The sequence below is a fragment of the Symphalangus syndactylus genome, chromosome 18, assembly GCF_028878055.3.
Source record: "Symphalangus syndactylus isolate Jambi chromosome 18, NHGRI_mSymSyn1-v2.1_pri, whole genome shotgun sequence".
Lineage (NCBI taxonomy): Eukaryota > Metazoa > Chordata > Mammalia > Primates > Hylobatidae > Symphalangus > Symphalangus syndactylus.
In genome coordinates, this window is record NC_072440.2 from 57665506 (window position 1) to 57685656 (window position 20151).

General features: G+C 58.0%; 1 protein-coding gene and 1 pseudogene across 1 annotated transcript; one reads left to right on the forward strand and one right to left on the reverse strand.

The window, feature by feature from the left end:
* The first annotated feature begins 399 nt into the window (after positions 1 to 399).
* LOC129468287 (coiled-coil domain-containing protein 74B-like) lies at positions 400 to 5523 on the forward strand (annotated as a pseudogene).
* Positions 5524 to 6366: 843 nt separating this feature from the next.
* Positions 6367 to 19633, reverse strand: LOC129468274 (mediator of RNA polymerase II transcription subunit 15-like). The gene is made up of 11 exons (XM_055253635.2): positions 19586 to 19633; positions 18796 to 18915; positions 11253 to 11389; positions 11033 to 11160; positions 10708 to 10842; positions 10564 to 10627; positions 9517 to 9583; positions 8926 to 9086; positions 8674 to 8840; positions 8117 to 8215; positions 6367 to 7408 (listed from the first exon to the last, which is right to left on the reverse strand). The coding sequence occupies exons 1-11, from the start codon at positions 19616 to 19618 to the stop codon at positions 7272 to 7274; spliced, it is 1248 nt and encodes a 415-aa protein (XP_055109610.2). The 5' UTR covers positions 19619 to 19633; the 3' UTR covers positions 6367 to 7271.
* Positions 19634 to 20151: the final 518 nt, after the last annotated feature.

Genomic DNA, 20151 nt, shown 5'->3' on the forward strand with positions numbered 1-20151 from the left:
ATCTCTGCTCACTGCAACCTCCGCCTCCCGGGTTCAAGCCATTCTCCTGCCTCAGCCTCCCAAGTAGCTGGGACTACAGGCACGTGCCACCACGTTCAGCTGATTTTTGTATTTTTAGTAGAGAAGGGGTTTCACCATGTTAGCCAGGCTGGTCTCGAACTCCTGATCTCAAGTAATCCGCCCATCTGGGCCTCCCAAAGTGCTGGGATTATAGGCATGAGCCACCGTGCCCAGCCCTGGGTGCCTTTTAAATCAGACTCTACTCACCCAGGAAGAGCCAGCCACAGGCCCCGCCCCAGTTGCCCACCCCACCCCTCAGCCATGCCCCTTTCCATTGTGACAGGGGCAGCATGGCCACTGAGCCAGGGTGCAGTGGCAGCAGCTGTGTAGTTGGGGGTGGCGACATGAGCCGTGCCAGCTACCCTCCCACCTGGTCCCTGGGATTTCAGTTTACGTCACATCCCCCGCAGTGCCACGGGTCTGTGGGCGTCCAGATCGACCAGCAGAGGCAGATCCTGGACTTGGACCTGGGCCTGCAGTTCCTACAGCAGCAGTACTCGGAGTTGCTGGCTAAGCTCCACGAGAACATCGAGCACCTGAAGTGGGAGAACAAGGGTGAGCCCAGACACAGGGCCCTAGGCCTGCCCTGCCTCCCCAAGCACCTGAATACGGTGGCAGCCCGCAGAGCAGAAACACAGCGCATGAACTCCAGCACCTGCCTGGGCTCAGGGAGGACACAGGGCAGCAAGCTCACGCTAGGTCCTGCCATGCTGAGCTCCTCCCCTGCCCCAGGATGGAGACCCGCCTAGGCCCTGGGCGGTGCCCTCCTTGTCTGCCTGTCCCACCGGGGCAGCGTCATTTCAAACGCTGACCCCGCCAGCCCTCCCCTCTCCTGGCAGGGTCAGGTACACCTCTGTTAAAAACTTTGTAGAAGGAAAACATGCCCAGTGCCAGTGCACAGCTCAGTGAATTTCCTCCAACTAAACGCCCCAGATCAGGAGCAGGCATGACCCCGGCTTCGCCTGTGCCCACACTGTCCTCGGGCTGGGCCTTCCTAACTGCACCCTTAGCAGCTCCTCACCCCCACTGCCCACCAGAGCAGAAAGAGGGCCCGCCAGGATGTGACTCTGCTCCTCCCTCCCTGCTTCAGCAGAGGCTCCAGCAAGGGCACCAGTGCCTGCAGCCTCATTCCCTCCCTGCTCCCTGGTGCTGCCTTACCTGGGTGCTAAGTATTCCATCACCAGGCATCTGTTATGTCAGGACCCCCCTTCCCCATGTCTTCTTGAGCCTCTCCCCAGTCCCTGATGCCCACAGGGTCATGACACTGACCGCATTTGCTCATCCATGGCCAGGGGCTCCCGGAGCTCACCCCTGTACCGCTGGGGCCCGGGTCCTGCCTGGCTCCATGGGCGTCCTGTAGTCATCTCAGATGGGAGGATGAGGCTGATGTGCTGGGTGGGCTCTGCCTAGGGAACAGGCAGGGTCATTCCTGCCCTCACATGCCCACAGCAAAGATGTAGTGGAGAGCAGGACCCATAGGGCAGGGCCCAGTCAGCCAGTGGCGAGCCAGGACTCTCGGGGTTCAGCAGCGGGCAGTGGACAGCCCAAGCTTCTTCTCTCAGAATGGCTGTGGCTTCACAAGTGATGAGAAGAGCATGTGCTTGATTTCAGATCTCCATTGCAAGCTCATAATGAATGAGTCACAGGAGAAAGGTGAGACTTGGGCCCTTTCGTGCCTGATGGGAAGCTCCTGCCACCCTGGGGAGCCCCTCCAGACTGTCCTTGCCCACCTGGCTGCACTGGCTCCTGTATGCCAACCCAGTGGGGACAGGTTCTGAGGGACCTGGACAGATGCCGCTGCCCCTAGCCATGGCTGGATGATGTTATGCAGCCAAGCACAGCATGTGCTGCTCTCAGGAAGCCCAAGGGCTGTGGTCAGTGCAGTGGTGATGGTGGGCACAAGGTGCTTCCCAGAACTTCCCTTCTCTGAGCAGAGCTCCTGAAATGGGAGGGGACTCTGGGACAGCCCCTGCCCTGCTGGGTCTTTGCCTCAGATTGCTGCTGTGGCTGGGCCTAGGATCTCCAGCCTTGTGGCTCTGAGTCCTGATACCCTGGGAGAGGGGCTCTGGGCACACCCCATCCAGGGATTCCTTCCTGCCATCTCAGCAACAACTGCGGGGACGGGGGTAGGGAAAGTAACCAGAGTCCTGCTTCCCTGCCACTTGTCCAAGGCACTTCCCTATCCCAATGGTGGCCCCCACCCAGCCCAGGATTCTGGTTGAGTTCTTGAGCTCACTCTATTACCTTTGGGGCCAGGGCTGACATCAGGAGGACATCTGACTGGTGAATGGGGCCAGCCTGGGAACGTCCCAGCTGGGGCAGTGTCCAGGGTTCTCCCTTTTAGGGAGACATGGAGAATGGGGTTGAGTGAAGGCCCTTCCCTAGCTGCTGTGGCAACTCCAGTGAGCTGTTCTGGGCAAAGTGCGGCCCTGCAGTGCCGGGGCCCCTGACAGGACACGAGAAGAGGCCACGCTCTCCCTCCAGACCTGCTGCTCCATGGGTCCCAAGCCCTCCCGCTTTCTGGATGGCCCCCCAGGAAACAACCTTTCTGGGGCCTCTGCTCCCTTGGGCGCGCGCTGGGTCTGGGGCTGCCTCAGTGGAGTGTGGATAGAGCAGGGAGGACACAGGCCTGCAGGCGGACGGCGGGCTCCTCCCTCAGGCAGGTGTGCGGGTGGCAACTTCCAGTCTGTCAAGTCCACCTCGAATTCAATGGTGTCAGGTGAGCAGGCTGATGTCCTCCATGTGCTCACAGGGGCGAGTGCCCCCACAGGGACCCCAGCCTGGGTGGTCACTAGGGGTGCTGACCAGGGAGCTGAAAGTCCTCTGCTGGGCCAACCTCAAGGATTTGGGGGTGAATGGGCAGCTGAAGGGAGCCTTGCAAGCTGAAACCACCAGGAGGGGCCTACAGTGGGGTGGGCAGGACTGGGGGCCAGTCACAGGGACTGTCAACACAGGGCAGCAAGGCCTCACGGCAGGCACCCCAAGCCAGCACAGTAAGCGGTCAGGAGGGGCCTCTCTGGGTGGCCTTCTAGGGAGAAGGATGTACCCTGGCTGCCTGGCAGAGGCCCTGGTTGGCCCACGTCCCCCTCCACAAGCAGGATACAGGAGGGATGGCGCTGCCCACAGAGCCCTGGGCTCACGGCATCTTCTGCAGAGTGAGTGGGGAGTGGAGAGCCTCTTCTCCCGACTCTGCCTCCACTCGAGACCGGGCATCTTCCTCAGCCCCAACCCTGGCCCCTACCGTTCCTGTGATGGGCCCAGGCGTGCGATGGGCCTTGTCCTTGCAGAGGAAACCCATGCAGGCTTAGTCCCAGGCCTCGCATGAAGTTTTATTTTACCCAAAACGGAGCCAGCTTCCACTATATTGACTGTTCTAGAATGTTCACAGGCACCACCCATGGGCTTCACCCTCAGAACCTCATTTATTCCTCCCAGAACCCTCCAAGGCAGGCTTCCCTTTACAGAGGAGGGAACTGAGGCAGGGGCAGGGGCTTCTTGGGCACACACAGCTGATCCTGAAAGACTTGGGCAGCGGCTGTTGTTGCCTGCAATGACTAGCCCTGTTGGGTCTGACCTGCAGCCAACTCTCAAGGCAAGGACCGGCCCCAGCCGGTTCCTTCAAGAAACAAGACTCTAAAGCTGACTACCCCAGAAGGCAGACCTTGAAGAGGAGCCGCTACTTCACAACAGCAAGCTGGACAAAGTTCCTGGGGTGCAAGGGCGGTCCAAGTAAGGCTTGCCTGCACCCTAAGGGCCCCAGGACCACATTTACTAGGTTCCCACCCTGCAGTCAGCCAACTGCTGTGCCCCTTGCTCTAGGATCCTGTCTCCAGGGCTCATGAAAGCAATGGCCACTCTCTGTCCCTTGGGTGGGCACTGTCTTCTTCCCCTCCCCTGGGGTCCTGCAGATTACCTGTGCTGACCTGAGCCCACAAGAGGTGGCAGCAACAGCCCCTAAACCACTTTCTCAGAGAAAAGAAAACAAAGGAATCTTTTTACCAAGAAAAGTGAGTTGTGTTCCTGGGCCTGATTAGAATGGAGCTGGTCAGTGCCTGCTGCCCCTGGCCACAGCCTGCCTTTGGAGGGCACTAGGCTAGCAGGACCAGGCTCTGGTGCTCCCCAAGTTTCCGGGCTGCCCTGGGACATTGCAGAGTGCACATTTTGAGCAGTGCAACCAGCAGGACAGGCTCCTGCATCTCTGCACGTCCTGAGACCAGCCCTGAAGCAAGAAACCCCACTGGGTATAGGGTCATGACCAAGGGCAGTCTGGCAGCTAGCTGGTCACCCACTGAAGCACATCTGACCCTCAGGGCACCTTCAGAGGGTAGGAAGGGACAGGCTCCAGTCCAAGACCCCCATCTGGCACCCACAGCACTCTGGTCAGTGGGAGAAGGGAGCCAGGCCCTGTCCCCCACACCGGCCTGGGCACTGCCTGGGGATGTATGCTGCGTGGATGCTCAGACCCACCTGGGCAGGTGATTTCTGGCTACTGTAATGACTTTCAGAGACGGGGAAGCAGAGGCCTCTAACGCAGGGGCTGCCTGTTGGGTGGGCAGCCAGCACAGGGACAGGCAGATGATGGCATATTCCCCGATGAACCTGTCCCCACACCTGCGAAAGCCCATACTTCAGCAATGCGAGTGGTCATCCACCAGCTGTGGAATATCAACCTCCTGCAGGCCCAAGAGGTGAGGCCCTGGGTGGTGGGGGTGGCCCTGGGCAGCCTGGCACCACCGCAGGCACCACCACACCCCTGCCCCTGCCTTTCAGCTGCAGCACCTCAAGTCTCTCCTGGAAGGGAGGCAGAGTCCCCAGGCAGCCCCAGAGGAGGCTGCATCCAGCTCTCCCAAGTGAGTCCCCTGGTGCACCCCTGCCCCATCCCCAGAGGCCTGTCTGGGGCTCACTGCTTCTCTTCCTTCACCCAGGAACCAGGAAGGCATGAAGTTCCCCAGGGTCTTCACCAAGAGCCTCTCCAAGAAATGTTGAGTCCACTGGCATGGGGATAGTGGAGCAGCCCTGCAACCTGGGTGCCAGGGAGGGAGGAAGGGAGGGAGGGAGCACAGAAGCAGAGCAGGCCCTGGCCTCACTGGGCCCTGGTGGAGGGCCACACAGCCCCGACTCCCAGCACACTCCACTCCTGGGGATGCTCAAGGTGACAGTCCCTCTCCCACCCCCAGCCTGCTTCTGAGCCCCTTGCCTGTGGTAGCACCTGTCATCTTGCCTGCATTGAAGCCAACCCTGAAGAACACTTTTGTCTCTCAGCAAAAGAGGCTGCAGGCAATGCGGACCAAGCGCCTGCACCACTCAGGTCCTTTGAGAAACCTGCATCTGTGCCCACGGCTTTCCACTGCCAAGCCCACCAACCTCCAACTGGATTCTGGCTCTCTATAGCATTTCCTACTACTTTTAAGCCTGGCTAACTTCCAAAATAAATGACTCAAGATAAAGTATTGGATCTACAAACTGACAAAATAACAGCTAGTTTATTTTCTAGCTGTTATTTCGCTATTTGGCATTTACACAAAAGCACATGATGAAGTAACTAGCACCTTATCTGTTGAAGACTGAAAATAAAGCTTGTTTCTTTCCAAGTCGTGTGCTTGGATCCTCACTATCAGGTGCCCCTTCCCAGCCCCTGGTCCCTAGCCCAGCCCCTGCTATCTGCAGGGACCTGCCTGGGCAGCCAAGTCTTGCTCATCCCGGGATCTGGCAGCTGTCCTGGAAAAGAAGCGTTGCCAGAGCCGCGCCCACCCTCCCTGGAGGTGGGAGAGCTTTCCTGGTCCCCTGGCTGGGCCAGAGCTGCCTTCGAAACACAGGATCGCTCTGGGTCTCCTGCCCAGACTGCATGCTCCTGGGGGCAAGATGCCATCCTCTCCTGCCCTGACACAACACCGCGGATAGGGGGTCCAGCCAAGCTCACCTTCCTTCCTGGAGGGCCGTCTCCAGAGTGCTGTGGCCACACCTGCGCCACCCCTCCCACTACAGCAGCAGCTGCAGCTGCGTCCATTTTCTGGGGGTGGCCAGCTTAGTGCCCACCCTTACCTGGAAGCACAGTCTTCCCAGTCCTACGGCCCCACTTCCTTGGCATGAATCTCAGCCCCTTCCTACTTCAGGGAGCAGGAACTTTGCCAGGAAGCTGGGGGATCAACCAGGCCAAGGAATGGGATGGTGTGTCAGACAAGGGGAGCTAAGGTCCGGGGTGTCCAGGGCCAGACTGGACACTGCCAGCCCCAAGGCTGACAGCATCCTGACAGGACAGCAAGCCCAGATTCACGGAGAAGGGGACACAGTGATGAACAACTGACAAACACAGGAATAATAAATTTATTATAATCACAGATGGTGGGGTAGTGCACGTAAAAAGGGGGGAACCTCTTCTCACCAGAGGGCTGGTGGCCGGTGCCCAGAGTGGCAGGCAACATAGGGAGGCGCTCCCTGCATGGCCCCGGCCTGCTGCCAGGCCCACTCTCTCTGGGTGGCTCAGTGTGTGGTGCTCTGAGGACACGGGTCCTGAGGGCCTTGCTCTTCATCCTTCACAGTGGGGACACGGCCCTCATGCCAGCAGCACAGGCCCCAACGCCCCTGCTCCCTGGATGCCCCACGGTGCTCAGCAGGAATGCCATGAGGGCTGAGGCCCAGCTGGTGGCGGGGAGCTGGCAGCGCCTATGGGCCAGCCCTCCCTCCAAAAGGCAGCCTGTGCCCTGGACTTGGGGGCTTCCCCGGGGGGTGCCCCACCTGCCCAAAGCAGCATAGCCTGAACCCAAAACTGTGACCAGAGAATCCCATGTGTGTTTTAAGGGTTTCCTATGTCCTCTGTGTTCTCCTATAGGAACGAGTAGGGGTGTGTCTAGCACACACAAGACGCTCTAACAACACCCTGAGTGCACCCTCACACTGCTGAGATGGACCTGGACCGTGGACAGGCCATAGTGAGAGCAGCCCGAGGATCGCATCCCGCTCCTTGGAGGAAGTCACATGGAGGGCCTTCTCTAAGAAGTCGGCCAACACCCCCCAAGCAGCCCGCTCCACTGCGCCTATCCCAGTTCTGTACAGGTGTGGGATTTCGTTTGGCAGGTCCCCAAGGCAGAAGATAAAAGCAGGAAAGCTAACCTAACCCCAGGCTCTCTAAGGAAGCCAACACCTAGAAGTGCCTGACAGGAGGCATGTGTCCTTGGCCCCGATGAGGCTGCGGGCCATCCCTGCAGTCTTGGCTAGGCGGCTGAGAGGCAGGCCTGGTGGACACTCTGGGCCCAGGTGTTGAGCAAGGCAGTGACCGAGTGCTTGTCTGGGAGCTGCAGCAGCCTGGAGGTCATGCAGCGGTGCACCGACTGGAGGAAGGGGTTGGCGTCTGCAACAGAGCAGCGGGTGTGAACCTAAGGTGTCCAGCGCTGCGCTCGCTCCTGGCACACCCGGCAGTGCTTTGGGAAGGGGAGTCCCAGGCTCGGGCCAAAGCACCAGGAGGTGATATGTCCTGCACGCTGCCCGGCCTTCAGGCTCTCCTCCCAGAGCCTCATCGTCAGTGAAGAACTGAATCTGAACAGGATCTAGGGCTCTGCCTCTAACAACCTTGGGGACCCAGCCCAGCTCTGCTGTGTGCCAGCTCTGGGCTCAGGGAGACTACCCCCGCCACCGTGGTTCTCTCTAGAGCCACAACACCCAGACAGGGCCCTGTGTGCCCAAGCTACTGGTGGAACCCGTCAGCCCTGCCAAGGTAGTGGCCTCTGGGAAGCTAGTGGCCTCTGGGAAGAGCGGGGACTGTCCTTGAGCCATGCTTACTCACCCCTCACCCACTGAACACAACCACCCTGGAGAGCTGACCTGACACAAGTTGAAGAGGCGAAGGGACACAGTGGGAGCAGAGACCCTTTTCTCTCAGGCGACCACTGGAAAACCCGCTCCTATCCGTGCAGGAGGAGCCAGAAGAGGGGAGGGAGGGGCCTGAGCTGGGGAGGGGCAGGAGCGCACAGAGGCTGTCCCTGCTGCAATGGAAGCCTGGTTTTCCACAATGACCCCTGCTTGCCCTGGGTCCCCAGACAGCTCCTCTGGGTCTACCCACCGTACTGCCACTGCCGGTCGATCCACAGTGGGCTTTGGGCAGGATAGTCAGCGGGCACACTGAGCTCCAGTGGTGGCACACTCGGGAGGTCCTTGTCATCTGCAACACAGAAGGCTCTGTGACCTGGACAAGCCCCAGCCTGCCCTGCCTCACAGCCTTGCTCTGGAACAGGACTCTTCACACCCGAGGAGGTTCTGGTGAAGCTTGTGGCAAAGCCTGGAAGAGGTCTCTCTGACTCTCAGATTTCCAAACGTGAAGCCTGGAGTGCCCTGCATTGATGGGTGCCCAGAGGTCCTGCCTACCACCTCCCTAGGGCCCCAGGCAAGCAGAGCCACATCTGTGTTGGGGAGGTGAGAGTGTGCGGGCTCTGGCAGTGGGGACTGAGGCATGGCCAGGCTGTCTGGGGCCCGTGTGTGTGAGGATAGAGCAGACAGCCTGGCGGGGCATGAACACAGGGTGGGTTCTGGGCGCTGTGCCCTCTGGCTCGGACAGCAAAGCCCTGGGGCTGCGGTCAGGGCCTGCTTTCCCACGCCAGCCCCGGCCCTCTGGACACTCACCTAGCTTGCAGATCAGGTGGACAGTGCCATTGTTGCTGCAGTGAGAAGGGTCCAGGTTTACCAGGAACTTGGGGTCCAGCCTGGCCACCTCGCCCTGGAGCACACTGGGGATGCTCTGCCGCTCATCATCCTCAAGCCTGCGCTTCCGGGTGCACACCACTGGGGCCCTGGGGAGGCGGCATGGTGACCACACCGGGCACACTCGGCCCAGGGCTGGCCGCCCTCCACAAAGCCCAGCCCAGCTGGACATACGTGATGGGTGGGCCGTGAATGGCGGTCATGGCTGGAACGAATGTGCGGTACAGGGAATGGTTGAAGACAGGTGAGCGGATGTTGGCCAGGACGGCATCCAGGAGCGGCTGGCATAGGTACTGCTGTTTGGTCGGTGGCACCGGGGGCGGTGGGGGAGTGGGCTGGAGGCAGGATGGGCACGGTCAGCAGCCCGGGACCCGAGGGTTCCCCATTTAGGGGGCCTTCACACCCCTGGCCTGTCGTCACTCACAGTCAGATTCCCGAGGCCTCTCTCATAGCCTCCTCCATTGTGCAGACAATGTTGGCTGATCCTGGGAATGATCCCCCACCCCCACAGCCTATCCTCTCTACAGTCCCTGCCTCCTCTGAACCGGGTGGAGGAGGCACCCACGGGGGCCGTAGACAGAGGGTGACTTCCCTCATGTTCCCACCCAGCACAGCAGACCTGGCCTGGAAGCCTCGTGGGCAGGGTCCAAGATCAGGCCCAGCCCCCGCTCAGATGCCCTGACCTTGAAGGCCCCTCTCAGCGGCGCTCCCAGGAGCTCTTAGGGGAGCCCTGGTTCCCCTAGGGGTGTCTGGCATCCCACTCACCACCGCCATGTCATTCTTGAGTTTCTCCAGGGCGATCTCACACTTTTGCAAGGTCTTCAGGGGACACCTGCAGAGAGAGAGGACTTGGGCTGACCTCTGTGCTGAAAGAGTGGAAGACATGGCAGTTCTCAGGCTCAGGTCTGGGATCCCAACTACTGCCACTGGGCCTCGGCCATCAGAAACCTCTGCAGGAGCTCCTACCAGTTGATCAGCTGTTCCAAGACCCAGAGTTGAAGGCAGGCAGCCCTCAACCCCAGGAGCTGCTTGTCCCTGGTTGGCAGAGTGAGGCGATGGGTCAAGAGAAGGGACAGTGGCCAGGCCCCTGATCAGGCTGGGAATGCCTCATTCTCATGTAGGCCAGTCCCTGCCCCGCTCATCCCTATAACCCTAACAAAGGATCAACCCATGAAGGTCTGGAGGATCACCCAATAGTGACTGGCATTCTATCCAGACAAGCAGAACAGAGACCCTTCTAGACAGGGGTTGGGGGATAGCCTGAGTTGAGGTGAGAGGGAGGTATATGCCAATGCCCATGCAGTTTGGAGGCACTGCCCGAGCTCTGATCCTCATAGCAGCCTGTGGCCAGCGGCCCTGCCTTCCACCTGCTTCTCATCAGCACTATCCTGTTTCATTTTCATGACAGCACACATGGGCTATAAGTGGGGTAACTGAGATACAGTCGCCTGCCCATGGTCACCGGCAAGTCAGGGGCAGAACTCCAGGTCAGGCTCAGGCCCATCAGGGCCAGCTGATGGTCAGGCCACTGCAAGCTGGCCCCTGGCTGCTGGCTGGATGAGGTCTGGCTGTGATGGCCTAGCATGAGGGCCACAGCAGCAGCCAGGAGTAGGGCAAAGGCTGGGCACGGGCCAAGATGAAGCCTGGGCTTGAAGCCCCAGCACACACCAGAGTGGAGCCTTGGAGGCCTCTGGCCAGGGCCCAAAGAGCTGCCTGGTGCCTTTGTTAAACCCACATCATCACCAAGTACCCATCCATGGCTGGGCTATCCGTGCCCTTGTGGACCCTCCGTGGGCTGTGGGCAAAGCTCACCGCTTCGAGGGGTCTGTCAGAATGTCCAGAAGGCTCTTCATCTTACTCAGGTCCTTTTTTCTGTCTGGGAAAGGAGAGGGTACACTAAGACACAAGCCCGGCAGTGTCCCCAGGGTGCAGGCCCCTGCCCTGGCTGCAGCCTACCTTCGTTCTTGTCGATCTTGTTGATCATGCGGCGCAGGGGCTCAATGTACTTGGACAGCTGCTTCAGCTTGTCCAGGTACTGCTGCTCCTCAGCCTGGCTGGAGCCGGCTGGGCTCATGACAGAGCTGGGGTTCACTGCAGGACACAGGCGGGTGAGGCCACAGCCCTTGACCCTCAGGTGGGGAACTTGAGCTCTGAGGGCCCCAGAGCTCACACACCCAGTATGAGCTGAGGCCTCATAAAGGTGAGGGGTGACCTCAGCACCTCAACCTGCCAGGCTGAGTACAGGTCACACGACGGGCTGTGGACCCCAGGCCCAACTTACCAGGTGTGTTTAAAGGTCCAGGTGAGGGGACACTGAAGTTCTGTGGGGTCCGCGCCGTCACTGGGCTCTGGGAGGGCTGCGGTGAGGGGCTGGGCAGGAAGCTACTGGGGGACGGGGCAGGGCCAGAGCTGCAGCCAAGTGAGAGAAACATATAAGCCGGGGTCCAGGCAGGGCCGGCCTCGAGGGCCAGGCAGGGAGGGGCACCCCAGGCCAGGCCTACCTGACGTTGGAGTTGGGCTGTGAGCCAGGCTGGCCGGGCTGTGGGGACGGCTGGGGGGGAGGGGGCATCGACTGCGGGGTCTGCACCTGCTGGCCCGGTGACGGCGAGGACAGCATGGGGAGGCTGCTCTGGCTGACCTGGAAGTGGAGGGGCTCAGCCGGCGCACTGCCACACGCCCGCCCGCCTCCACACCACCTGCCCACCGCACGCATAGGCCCGTCCTCCCGCACAGCCTCACCACACACCTGTGTCTTCATCCAAATGCCACCTGGACATACACACAGGCACACTCCCCCAGCCTGGCACATAGCATGAGGTGACCAAGGGGCTGGCGGGGGGGGCGCCCAGGCAGGGCAGCCCTTGCTCCTTGGCCAGGGGCCCACAGGGACACAGGCTTTGAGGGCTGTGTAGTGGGAGTGTGAGGAAAACGGCAGTCTGGGAGGCAATACCCTCAGCTGGCACTAGCCTGGCCTTCCCTGACACACCTGCCTGTCCTGTGACACGCTCCTCTGTGGGTCGGTGAGGACCCTGCTCTGCTGACCAGTGGGACCGTCTTCCCACATGCTCCCACAAGCCCCCGCAGCCCCCAGGCTGACTGCACCAAGGACAAGCCCAGTGGCTATGGCCATCTGTTGTGGTTAACACATACAGCTGCAGGGCTGGTCCCAGGCTGTGTCCCACCTGGACCTGCTTAATTGGAGTGAGGTGGCCCAGGGAGCCACACACACACCCATGGTGGCACTGGCATCGGCCCACACCAGCACCCCTGGGAGAGGCGAGCTACTCAGTGTCAAAGACACCTGGGCCCAGAGCCTGGTTCTGCCATGCAGGTGTGCACCCGAGTCCTCTGAGGCCCTGTGTGTCTGCAGAGCAAGGCTGCTGCTCTGCTCCCCAGGCCTTGCTGGCCACCACACAAATAAGATCAATCACCCCAGTGTCTGCACCAGGGACACCACTGTCTTCATCCGTAAACTCTAGGGATGAAACCACACCACCCAGGCATCAGGGATAAGCATGTGTGAAACACCCACACCTTCCTGGGGTAGAGCACAGATGGCAGCTTTGATGGGGAGGACAGCTGCCTGCCAGCCCTGGGCGTCTGGCCTCCCCTAGAGGGACTCTCAGCAAAGAGGGATGCCTTGTCACACTGCGGGAACCCTGAAGGCCCTGCTAACTTCAGAGGCCCCCAAGGGCCCTGGTGACATTTCCCACACCCTAGTCAACCCCCTGCATGCTGAGCATCCCCTCACAGCCTGTCTAGGAGCCAGGCCCCCGGACCATCCATTTCTGTAGACCAACTCAGTGCTTCTCCTGGGGCACTCTGGCCATGAACGCCTGTCTGGGGCCACGACTCACACCACCCCCCAAGCACCTCCACCACAGTGCTGTGAGTACTGGGATAGGACAGCTGCATTCTAAGCTCCTTAAATTGGGGACCAGGCCCAGAGCCCACAAACAGAACGCTGCCCTCCTCACCACCCCACCAGGCAGCAGAGGGCAGGGTGGCACTGCCCTTTCAGCGCCACCTGGACCAAGCTCCTGGAGCAAAATGCTCTTTCTGTCCTGCCTGTTCCATAGGGTGTGCCTGACAGTGCTGCAAGGGATGCTGGGTGCAGGCCGCTCCTGAACCATATGTGCTGGGAGACCAGGGGTGGGGGGCTAAGGCACAGGGCGTGACCACAACAGGGCACTTCCAGCACGGCTGGGTCAGAGGTCCCTATCCAAAGCCACTGGCCCAGTGGGACATCAACCGATGGAATGGACTGTTCCCACTGTTTTGTGGTCAAGACACCTCTGCCTGGGAGAGGAGGGGCGGAGTGCAGGAGCCCCAGCTTCGGCCTGCCGGGCCTCATCCATCACTCTACCTAGTGGAGCAAAATGGCTCGTGGTGATTCTCGCAAAGGTTAGCAAGGTCAGAAACGGGGACTGATGTGACTTCATTTGCTAAATGCTGAGTTGAACAAGTACAGATATTTCTCCCACCAAAGTCCTGTGCATCCACGGTGCTGGGGTGCACAGAGCCCTAGCTGAAGGGGAGTGAGGGCATGTCCCAGACACCGGAACACATGTTCTAGACTCATCCAGGTGTCAACAAAATCCCAAGGCCAGAAAATTCCATACAGAGAACCACAGACGGCACCGAGGAGTGGGAAACAAAAACTCTGGGCCCCATGCTCAGCCCAACTCTGCCTTTCCTGACCCATGCCTGACTTGCTGCTACTCTCTATCTGCACCCAAGAAAGCTGTCTCACAAGGTCACCTCTCTTTCTGCTTGAAGGTCAGGGCCCCTCCCCCCGCCTCTCCCTGACTGCCTCTTCCAGAGAGGCGCCTGTGCCTGAGCAGCTGCCCCTTCTAGAAGATGGTCAGCTCTTTTCTGCAGCCTAAAGCTCAGCGCTTCTCTGAGGAGCAAGGCAGCTGCAGGCTGGGCAGAGGCCACCAAGCAGGGAAGGCCACCACACAGCCCTCATTGCCACTCAAGAGTTCTCATCTGCTCTCGAACCTCAGGAAGCCCAGCACCCACTTTGGCCCTGAAGCGACAATCTCACCAGCCACGCCTGTGGGGCCTCCAAGCACCCACCCAGAACTTAGGTCTATCTCAGCTCTTCAGCTGCCCCAGGCCAAGGCAGCTGGTGGCCAGCAGAGACCACAGGATGGGAGACAGGGAGATTTCTAGTGGGAAGAAAAACAAACGAAGGGCACCCTTTCATTTCCAAGAGCACGAGAGCAGGAAGCCAGGCCCTGTGCCCAGGTGTCAGTGGTGGACAGTCCAAGTCCAGCACCTGGGGTGAGAAGCAGCCCCCCAAAGACTCATCTGAAGACAGAACTGGCTCTAGGGAGGCAGCCAGAGAGGTTGGGTGCCGGTGTGTCACAGCTAGCAAAGGCCCCAGGACAAGAATGTCACACCTCCTAGGGAAGGAGCTTCTGAGTGCGCATCACCTGTCACCTGAGTGTCACAGGTTGGGAACAGGGAGCTCAGAGGGAAGTGACTTGCTCAAGGTCACCCTAGTGATGAAGGGAGCTCAGGCACGCTAAACATCAACATCCCAGCAACACCACCACCCCAGCAACAATGGCATGAACTGCATTTCTGGGAAAGGGACCCACACAGCAGCCTCGAGCTGAAGGCAGGTGGACACTGAGTGGGCCAGAGAGGAGGTGGGAGGGCAGAAAGGCTGGTCCAGGGAGCTCCATCCCACGGAGGAACCCTCAGGCAAGGCTGGCGGCACTGCATGCTCCCCACGCCCGCTCCCACATACTGGGAACCGTTCCTTGCTCCTGGCTCCGGCACTCAGTGTGTCCCCTGGAGGCACTCCCCAGGGTGCAGTGGAACACGGGTCTCATCCTGGCAGCTGGCAGCCAGCAGAGCCCAGAGGATGGGAGGCAGGGAGATTTCTAGTGGGAAGAAAAACTAATGAAGGGCACCCTTTCATTTCCAAGAGCACGAGAGCAGGAAGCCAGGCCCTGTGCCCAGGTGTCAGTGGTGGACAGTCCAAGTCCAGCACCTAGGATGAGAAGCAGCCCCTCAAAGACTCATCCAAAGACAGGCTCTAGGCTCTAGGGAGGCAGCCAGAGAGGCGAGAAAGAAACCTCCCAGTCCTTGGGCTCATGTCAGGTCTGGGATTGGAGCAGGGAACAGTGCCTCTCTAGTCAAAGGACAAGCCCCTAGCGAGGAAGACACTGCCTGCTTACATCTGCCAAGGGAGGATTGTGGCATGGGCCATGCCACCCCCTGGGCCCCTGTGCTGGGCACTGTGTCCAGAATGCACCAAGCACAGAATCCTGCTTGGACCTGGTAGCCTGAGTCTGTGAGGCATGCCCACCGTAACAGGAAGATGCAGCCATGAGCCATCAAGACAGAGGGAGGGAGCCTGGGCCCTGCCCTCTGGAGAAGAGCCCATGGGGCACGTACGTTCCCACTCTTTCAGCTCCACCTGTTTTCTTGGACCCAATTTGTTGCCACAAGGAAAGAACAAGAGCAGATGGGCAGTGTAGTCTCCAGACTGTGTCCTGCTGACTGCTGAGGGCAGGTGGCTGGAGGGACAGTGGCCACAGGATGGCCACCTGGACACACTGGAGACAGCAGGTTCTGGCTCCTGAGAGCTCAGATGGGACACAGTGGGGCAATTCCTGGTGAGGTCAACAGATTGTTCCTGAGATAAGCTCTCTTTTCTCAGAAGGGACTGGATTGAAAGATACTGACACAAAAGCAGCAGCACACCTCTGGAGCCGCCTGGTGTGGGCAGGTGAATGCCCTTGGTACAGGGGGCCCAGCATGCCTCATGTCCCCAAGACTGGCCCACAGCCAGGTGTGGGAGGCTGTACCAGGGAGCCTGGTACTGCAGCCCGATATAGAGGGCTGAGCTGGGGGAGGGCCCTCTGCAGGGAAGACCAGGACCAGAGAGGGCTGCAGAGCAGCTGCCTGGGCAGTAGGGAGGCTTCCACTCCAGGGTGTCCCTCTATTCGCTTTTCTCCCTCCCTTAACTCCTGCCAGTTTCCTTTCTTGCAGCTAACAAGCATGAACAAACCTGCTTTAAAAACACAGAACAAGGCTGGGCGCAGTGGTTCACGCCTGTAATCTCAACACTTTCGGAGACCGAGGCGGGTGGATCACCTAAGGTTAGGAGTTCAAGACCAATCTGGCCAACATGGTGAAACCCCATCTCTACTAAAAATACAAAAATCAGCCAGGTGTGGTGGCAGGCGCCTGTAGTCCCAGCTACTCGAGAGGCTGAGGCAGGAGAATCGCTTGAAGCTGGGAGGTGGAGGTTGCAGTGAGCCAAGAGTCCGCCATTGCACTCCTGCCCGGGGGACAAGCGCGAGACTCTGTCTCAAAAAAAGAAAAACAAACAAACAAACAAACAAATAGTAACAACGACAACAAAATAACAGAACAAAACCAGAACCTTGCCCCAGTTCTGTGCCTTCCTTCCTCTTTCCATAAATCTTGTGGCTTTTGTCTACTGCCAGGACAAGGAATACTTTCTAAATGCTGCCACATTTGTCCTCAGTGAACAACCCCAAAGGTTCAAGGGTGCGCCCCTCACTGCCAGCGTGAATGGGTGGAACCTGGTGACTAAATCTGTGTGCAGTTAGCCAGCATCTTCCCATGACAGCGCTCTCACCCCACACAGTGCGATGAGGACAAACCAGGATTCTCCATGGCATTTATTCCGAGGCACTAACTTTTTCGGCTTCATCATCTATTTCTCTATCCTTCCTCTGCTCCCCCTTACCTCCTTGCCTTTGGGGGTTGGAAGCTTCTAGAGACAGTGAGACCTATTAGCTGGCATAACTCAGGGCAGACTTAATCTAAGGGCCAGGGAAGGCTGGGGAGGGAAAGACTGAGTGGGTCTGGGAACTGGTGGGAAGGATGGAGGGAGGGGCTGCCTGTGAGAAGTCTAGGTGGAAACACCAGCAGCTGGGTGTGGGGAGTGGCCAGCCCACAACAGAGTATGGGCAAGCCAAAGCCCAGGACAGAGCCTGGTCTTGTGGGGGCATGGAGGGAGCCCATCCAGGAGTGCCCAGTAAACAAGGCGGAGGAGCCAGGCCATCAGCCCAGCAGGAAGGGGAGTGAGGAGTTTCCAGAAGAATCCTGCTGAGAGGCCAAGGCGTAAGGGTTTCACTTGAGCCCTCGATCTTGACTTGGTGGCTCCCTGGGGGCACTCTCAGTCTGTAAAAAGGGCTAAATGCTCAAACTATGACCTGCTGCAACAAGAAACAGTGAGGCTCTGTACACAAAGAGCTTAGCTCAAGGTCTGGCACGTATCTCACACTGAAAACATTGGGGACTTTTTATGTTTATAAAAATCAGTCCTGCATGCTGCTACTAAAGTCATTCCTCCACATACAGCAACCCAACCTGATTCTGTGAACCCAGTGGATACTGAGCCGGAGGCTATAGGAAAGGAGGAGAAGCAGTTTTAGCAGACAAGAGCACAGAACCCAAAGGGGTCTGGTCAAGGAGACACCAGCAGCATGTGAGCAGGTCGTGGAGCTCACAGCCTCCAGGCCATGGGGAACTGCACCCTGGCTTCTGCCCACACTGGCCTCCTTTCCACCACAGCTACACAACCTACTCCCTCACCCCAACTCGCGCTCCTCTGGAGAGCTCTTTCACCAAAGCCTTTCTACCAGCAGATTCCAGGCACTTCCTCCCGCTGTAATTCAACAACTACCAAAAAGGAAGTCCCTGCCAAAGAACCTAAGTTCCAGTCAGTAACTATGTGAATGGCACATCTGGGGTAACCCAGGGGCTTAGTATGCAGGGAGGGCAAAAGCTGAACATGCCCCAATGGGGGCCCAGGCCACTCTCTTGGCAGTGTGTGGTGTGTGGCACCGGGCTTGGGGCCACACGGACTAAGGGCCATCCTGGCTAAGCCTCCACTTCTTCCTCTGTAGAACAGAGCTGCAGAGACGCCACTGCACAAACCAGGGTGGTGGCAGTGCCTGCACCTGGGCGTTCAGGGATGGGCAGGGACCACTGTCTGCTAGGATTATGGAGGCATTTCCCCTAAAACAGAAACTGAATTGTAAAGTTATTTTGGCAAATTTGAGGTTTTCACAACAAACCCACTAAAATGGAAAGCCTGTATGATGAGAGAACTTCAGCATAATTTTATTCTCAGAATCTTAGCACAGTGCCTGGCACACAGAATGCATGTGGTAACTATTTGTTAAAAAAATGACTATGCCATGGAGTAATTCCAAATTTCATACAGTAAAAGAAGCCGGGAATTCATATCTCTGAAAAGCATAATGTACACAGAAGTCTACCTCTACCTAGAAAGGGGATGTGTGTTACAAGTTACACACTCTACACAGCAAACTCTACAACAGCATGGCCCAATACCACTTTGGCCACACTGGCCACGTTCTGGAGTCTGTGCTGTCCACTGCAGCAGCCACTAGCTTCCCTGTGGGCAAATGAGGGCTTAAAATTTATTTGGTGCGACTGAAGAACTGCATTTTTTCATTTTATTTAATTTTAGTTGACTTCTAGTTTTTTTCCATTTTTAAAATATATATATTTATATATATTTTTTCCATTAAAAAATATATAATTAATTGGAGATAGTATGTTGCTAAGTGAACCAGGCTGGTCTCAAACTCCTGGCCTCAAGTGATCCTCTCATCTCAGCCTCCCGAGGTGTTGGGATTATAGCCATGAGCCCCTGTGCTTGGCCTAATTTTAGTTAATTTAAATGTAAACAGCCACACATGCTTAGTGGCTACACTATTAGATAGCACAGCTCTAGAAAGCGAAACTTTTTCTTAGCTTCTGTTTTATTTTTACCATGAAAATGCGTACAGTATAACTATTTTAAGCTGAAAAGACCCAGATATTTATTCATATCCTCTCAAGAAGCACAAGCTGGGCTTGGCTTCATTAAAAAAAAAAAAAAAAAGGGGACTGTGGGTTTGGCACTCTGAAAGCCACCATAAAAGAAGTCACCGGTGATGATAATGACAGGTGCACTTTACAAAGGTGCTCAGAGGACGCCCCGAGCTCCCAGCCGTGCCCTGGGTGCTGCCCCGTAAATACCTGTGACATGGGCTGTCTGCCCAAAGGGATGGAGCTTGACGGGACGGCGGACACAGCGGTGGTGGGTGGGAACCGGGCTCTTATGTGCATCCCACCTTGGGCCAAGGCTTCCGTGATCATCTTTGAGGACAGAGGGACAACAGACAAGGTGATCGCAACAAAGAAACTCAGTGCCTGGGCAGGTGGAGAGGGCACCTGTAGCCTCTGCAAGAAGGAGCACCAGGGCGAGGAAACCTTGGGCAGCTCGGGGCAGCCTGGGAGGGGAGGCCACCCACATGTTCAAGCCCACAGCACCTCCAGGTCTGTCTGGGCATTGGGAATCTAGAAGATTTGCCAAGAATGCTGCTTCCAGACCTTTCTATTCTACTGGCTGCTCTCCTGCACTGGTGTCCTCAACACACTTCTGAACACACTTCGCTAACAGATCAGAATCCTACAGCCCACAGAACCATCAGAGCCAGACCTTGAGGGCCTGAGCTGGTGTTCTTGGAGACCAGCCTCCTGGGGACAGACGTCAAGAGTACACTCCACCAAAGCCTGTGATAAGAACACTCGACTCCCACTGAACCATGAGCTCAGTTAAGCCTGCTCACAGCATCCTTCCTTCTCAGTGGCACACCTCTTACAGCCCGAACCCAAATCATCCTCCTCTCCTCCTCCAGGCCTGAGGCTGATGGTCCTGGTATCTATCGAGGAACTGGTTTTCTTTCATAATAAAAATGGGCAAAGGTGAGCAAGAGAAGCCTGGGGGGACTGCTTGGCAGGCCTCCGCCCTGACGAGAAAGTTCACCTCCACAGGGATGCGAGTCAGGAACTCCAGCATGAGCCAGGACCATTCCCCTCATCAATGGACACTTCTTGAACTACAAAGGCAGCAGGGCAGCTGAGCACTGTTGTGGGCCCGGGCCCGACCACTCTTGCTCTGGGTTCTGGGTTGGGGGTAGAGCCCGAGTCTCATCCCTGGAGAGCAGGGCCTACAGGCACTTAGGACGGTAACAAACTAGAACAAAACACGCCAGGCTCAGAAAGAAAGGAGGACTGATCCACAGAAAAACAACACATCTCATGGTGGGAGGCTGTGCTCTGGGTCCCAAGCTCCAGGAGGTGCTGTCAGCCTTCGGTGCAGGCAGCGACGGGTGCCAGTAACAGGGCTTCAGCAGGAGAGTGGCTGCAGGGAGACCCGTGGCCTCACACACGGCCCACACTCACAATCATGGGCACACACAGGAGGCACTAGAAGCTGGGGTGACACGGCATAGCAGATGCCAACCAGAACCTCACTCATTCCTCCTGCAGCCAGAGCAACAAATGAACTAACTGGGGGTGAGAAACAAAGAAGCGATCCCAATGGGGTTA

Coding starts and splice junctions, on each gene's coding strand:
- LOC129468274 (XM_055253635.2), bottom strand. CDS start 19,618: ATGCTGGAGTTCCTGACTCGCATCCCTGTGGAG. Junction 18,916..19,585: donor TGACTCGCATCCCTGTGGAG/GTGAACTTTCTC, acceptor CTGTCCTCAAAG/ATGATCACGGAAGCCTTGGC. Junction 8,216..8,673: donor CCACCTGATCTGCAAGCTAG/GTGAGTGTCCAG, acceptor TCTGTGTTGCAG/ATGACAAGGACCTCCCGAGT.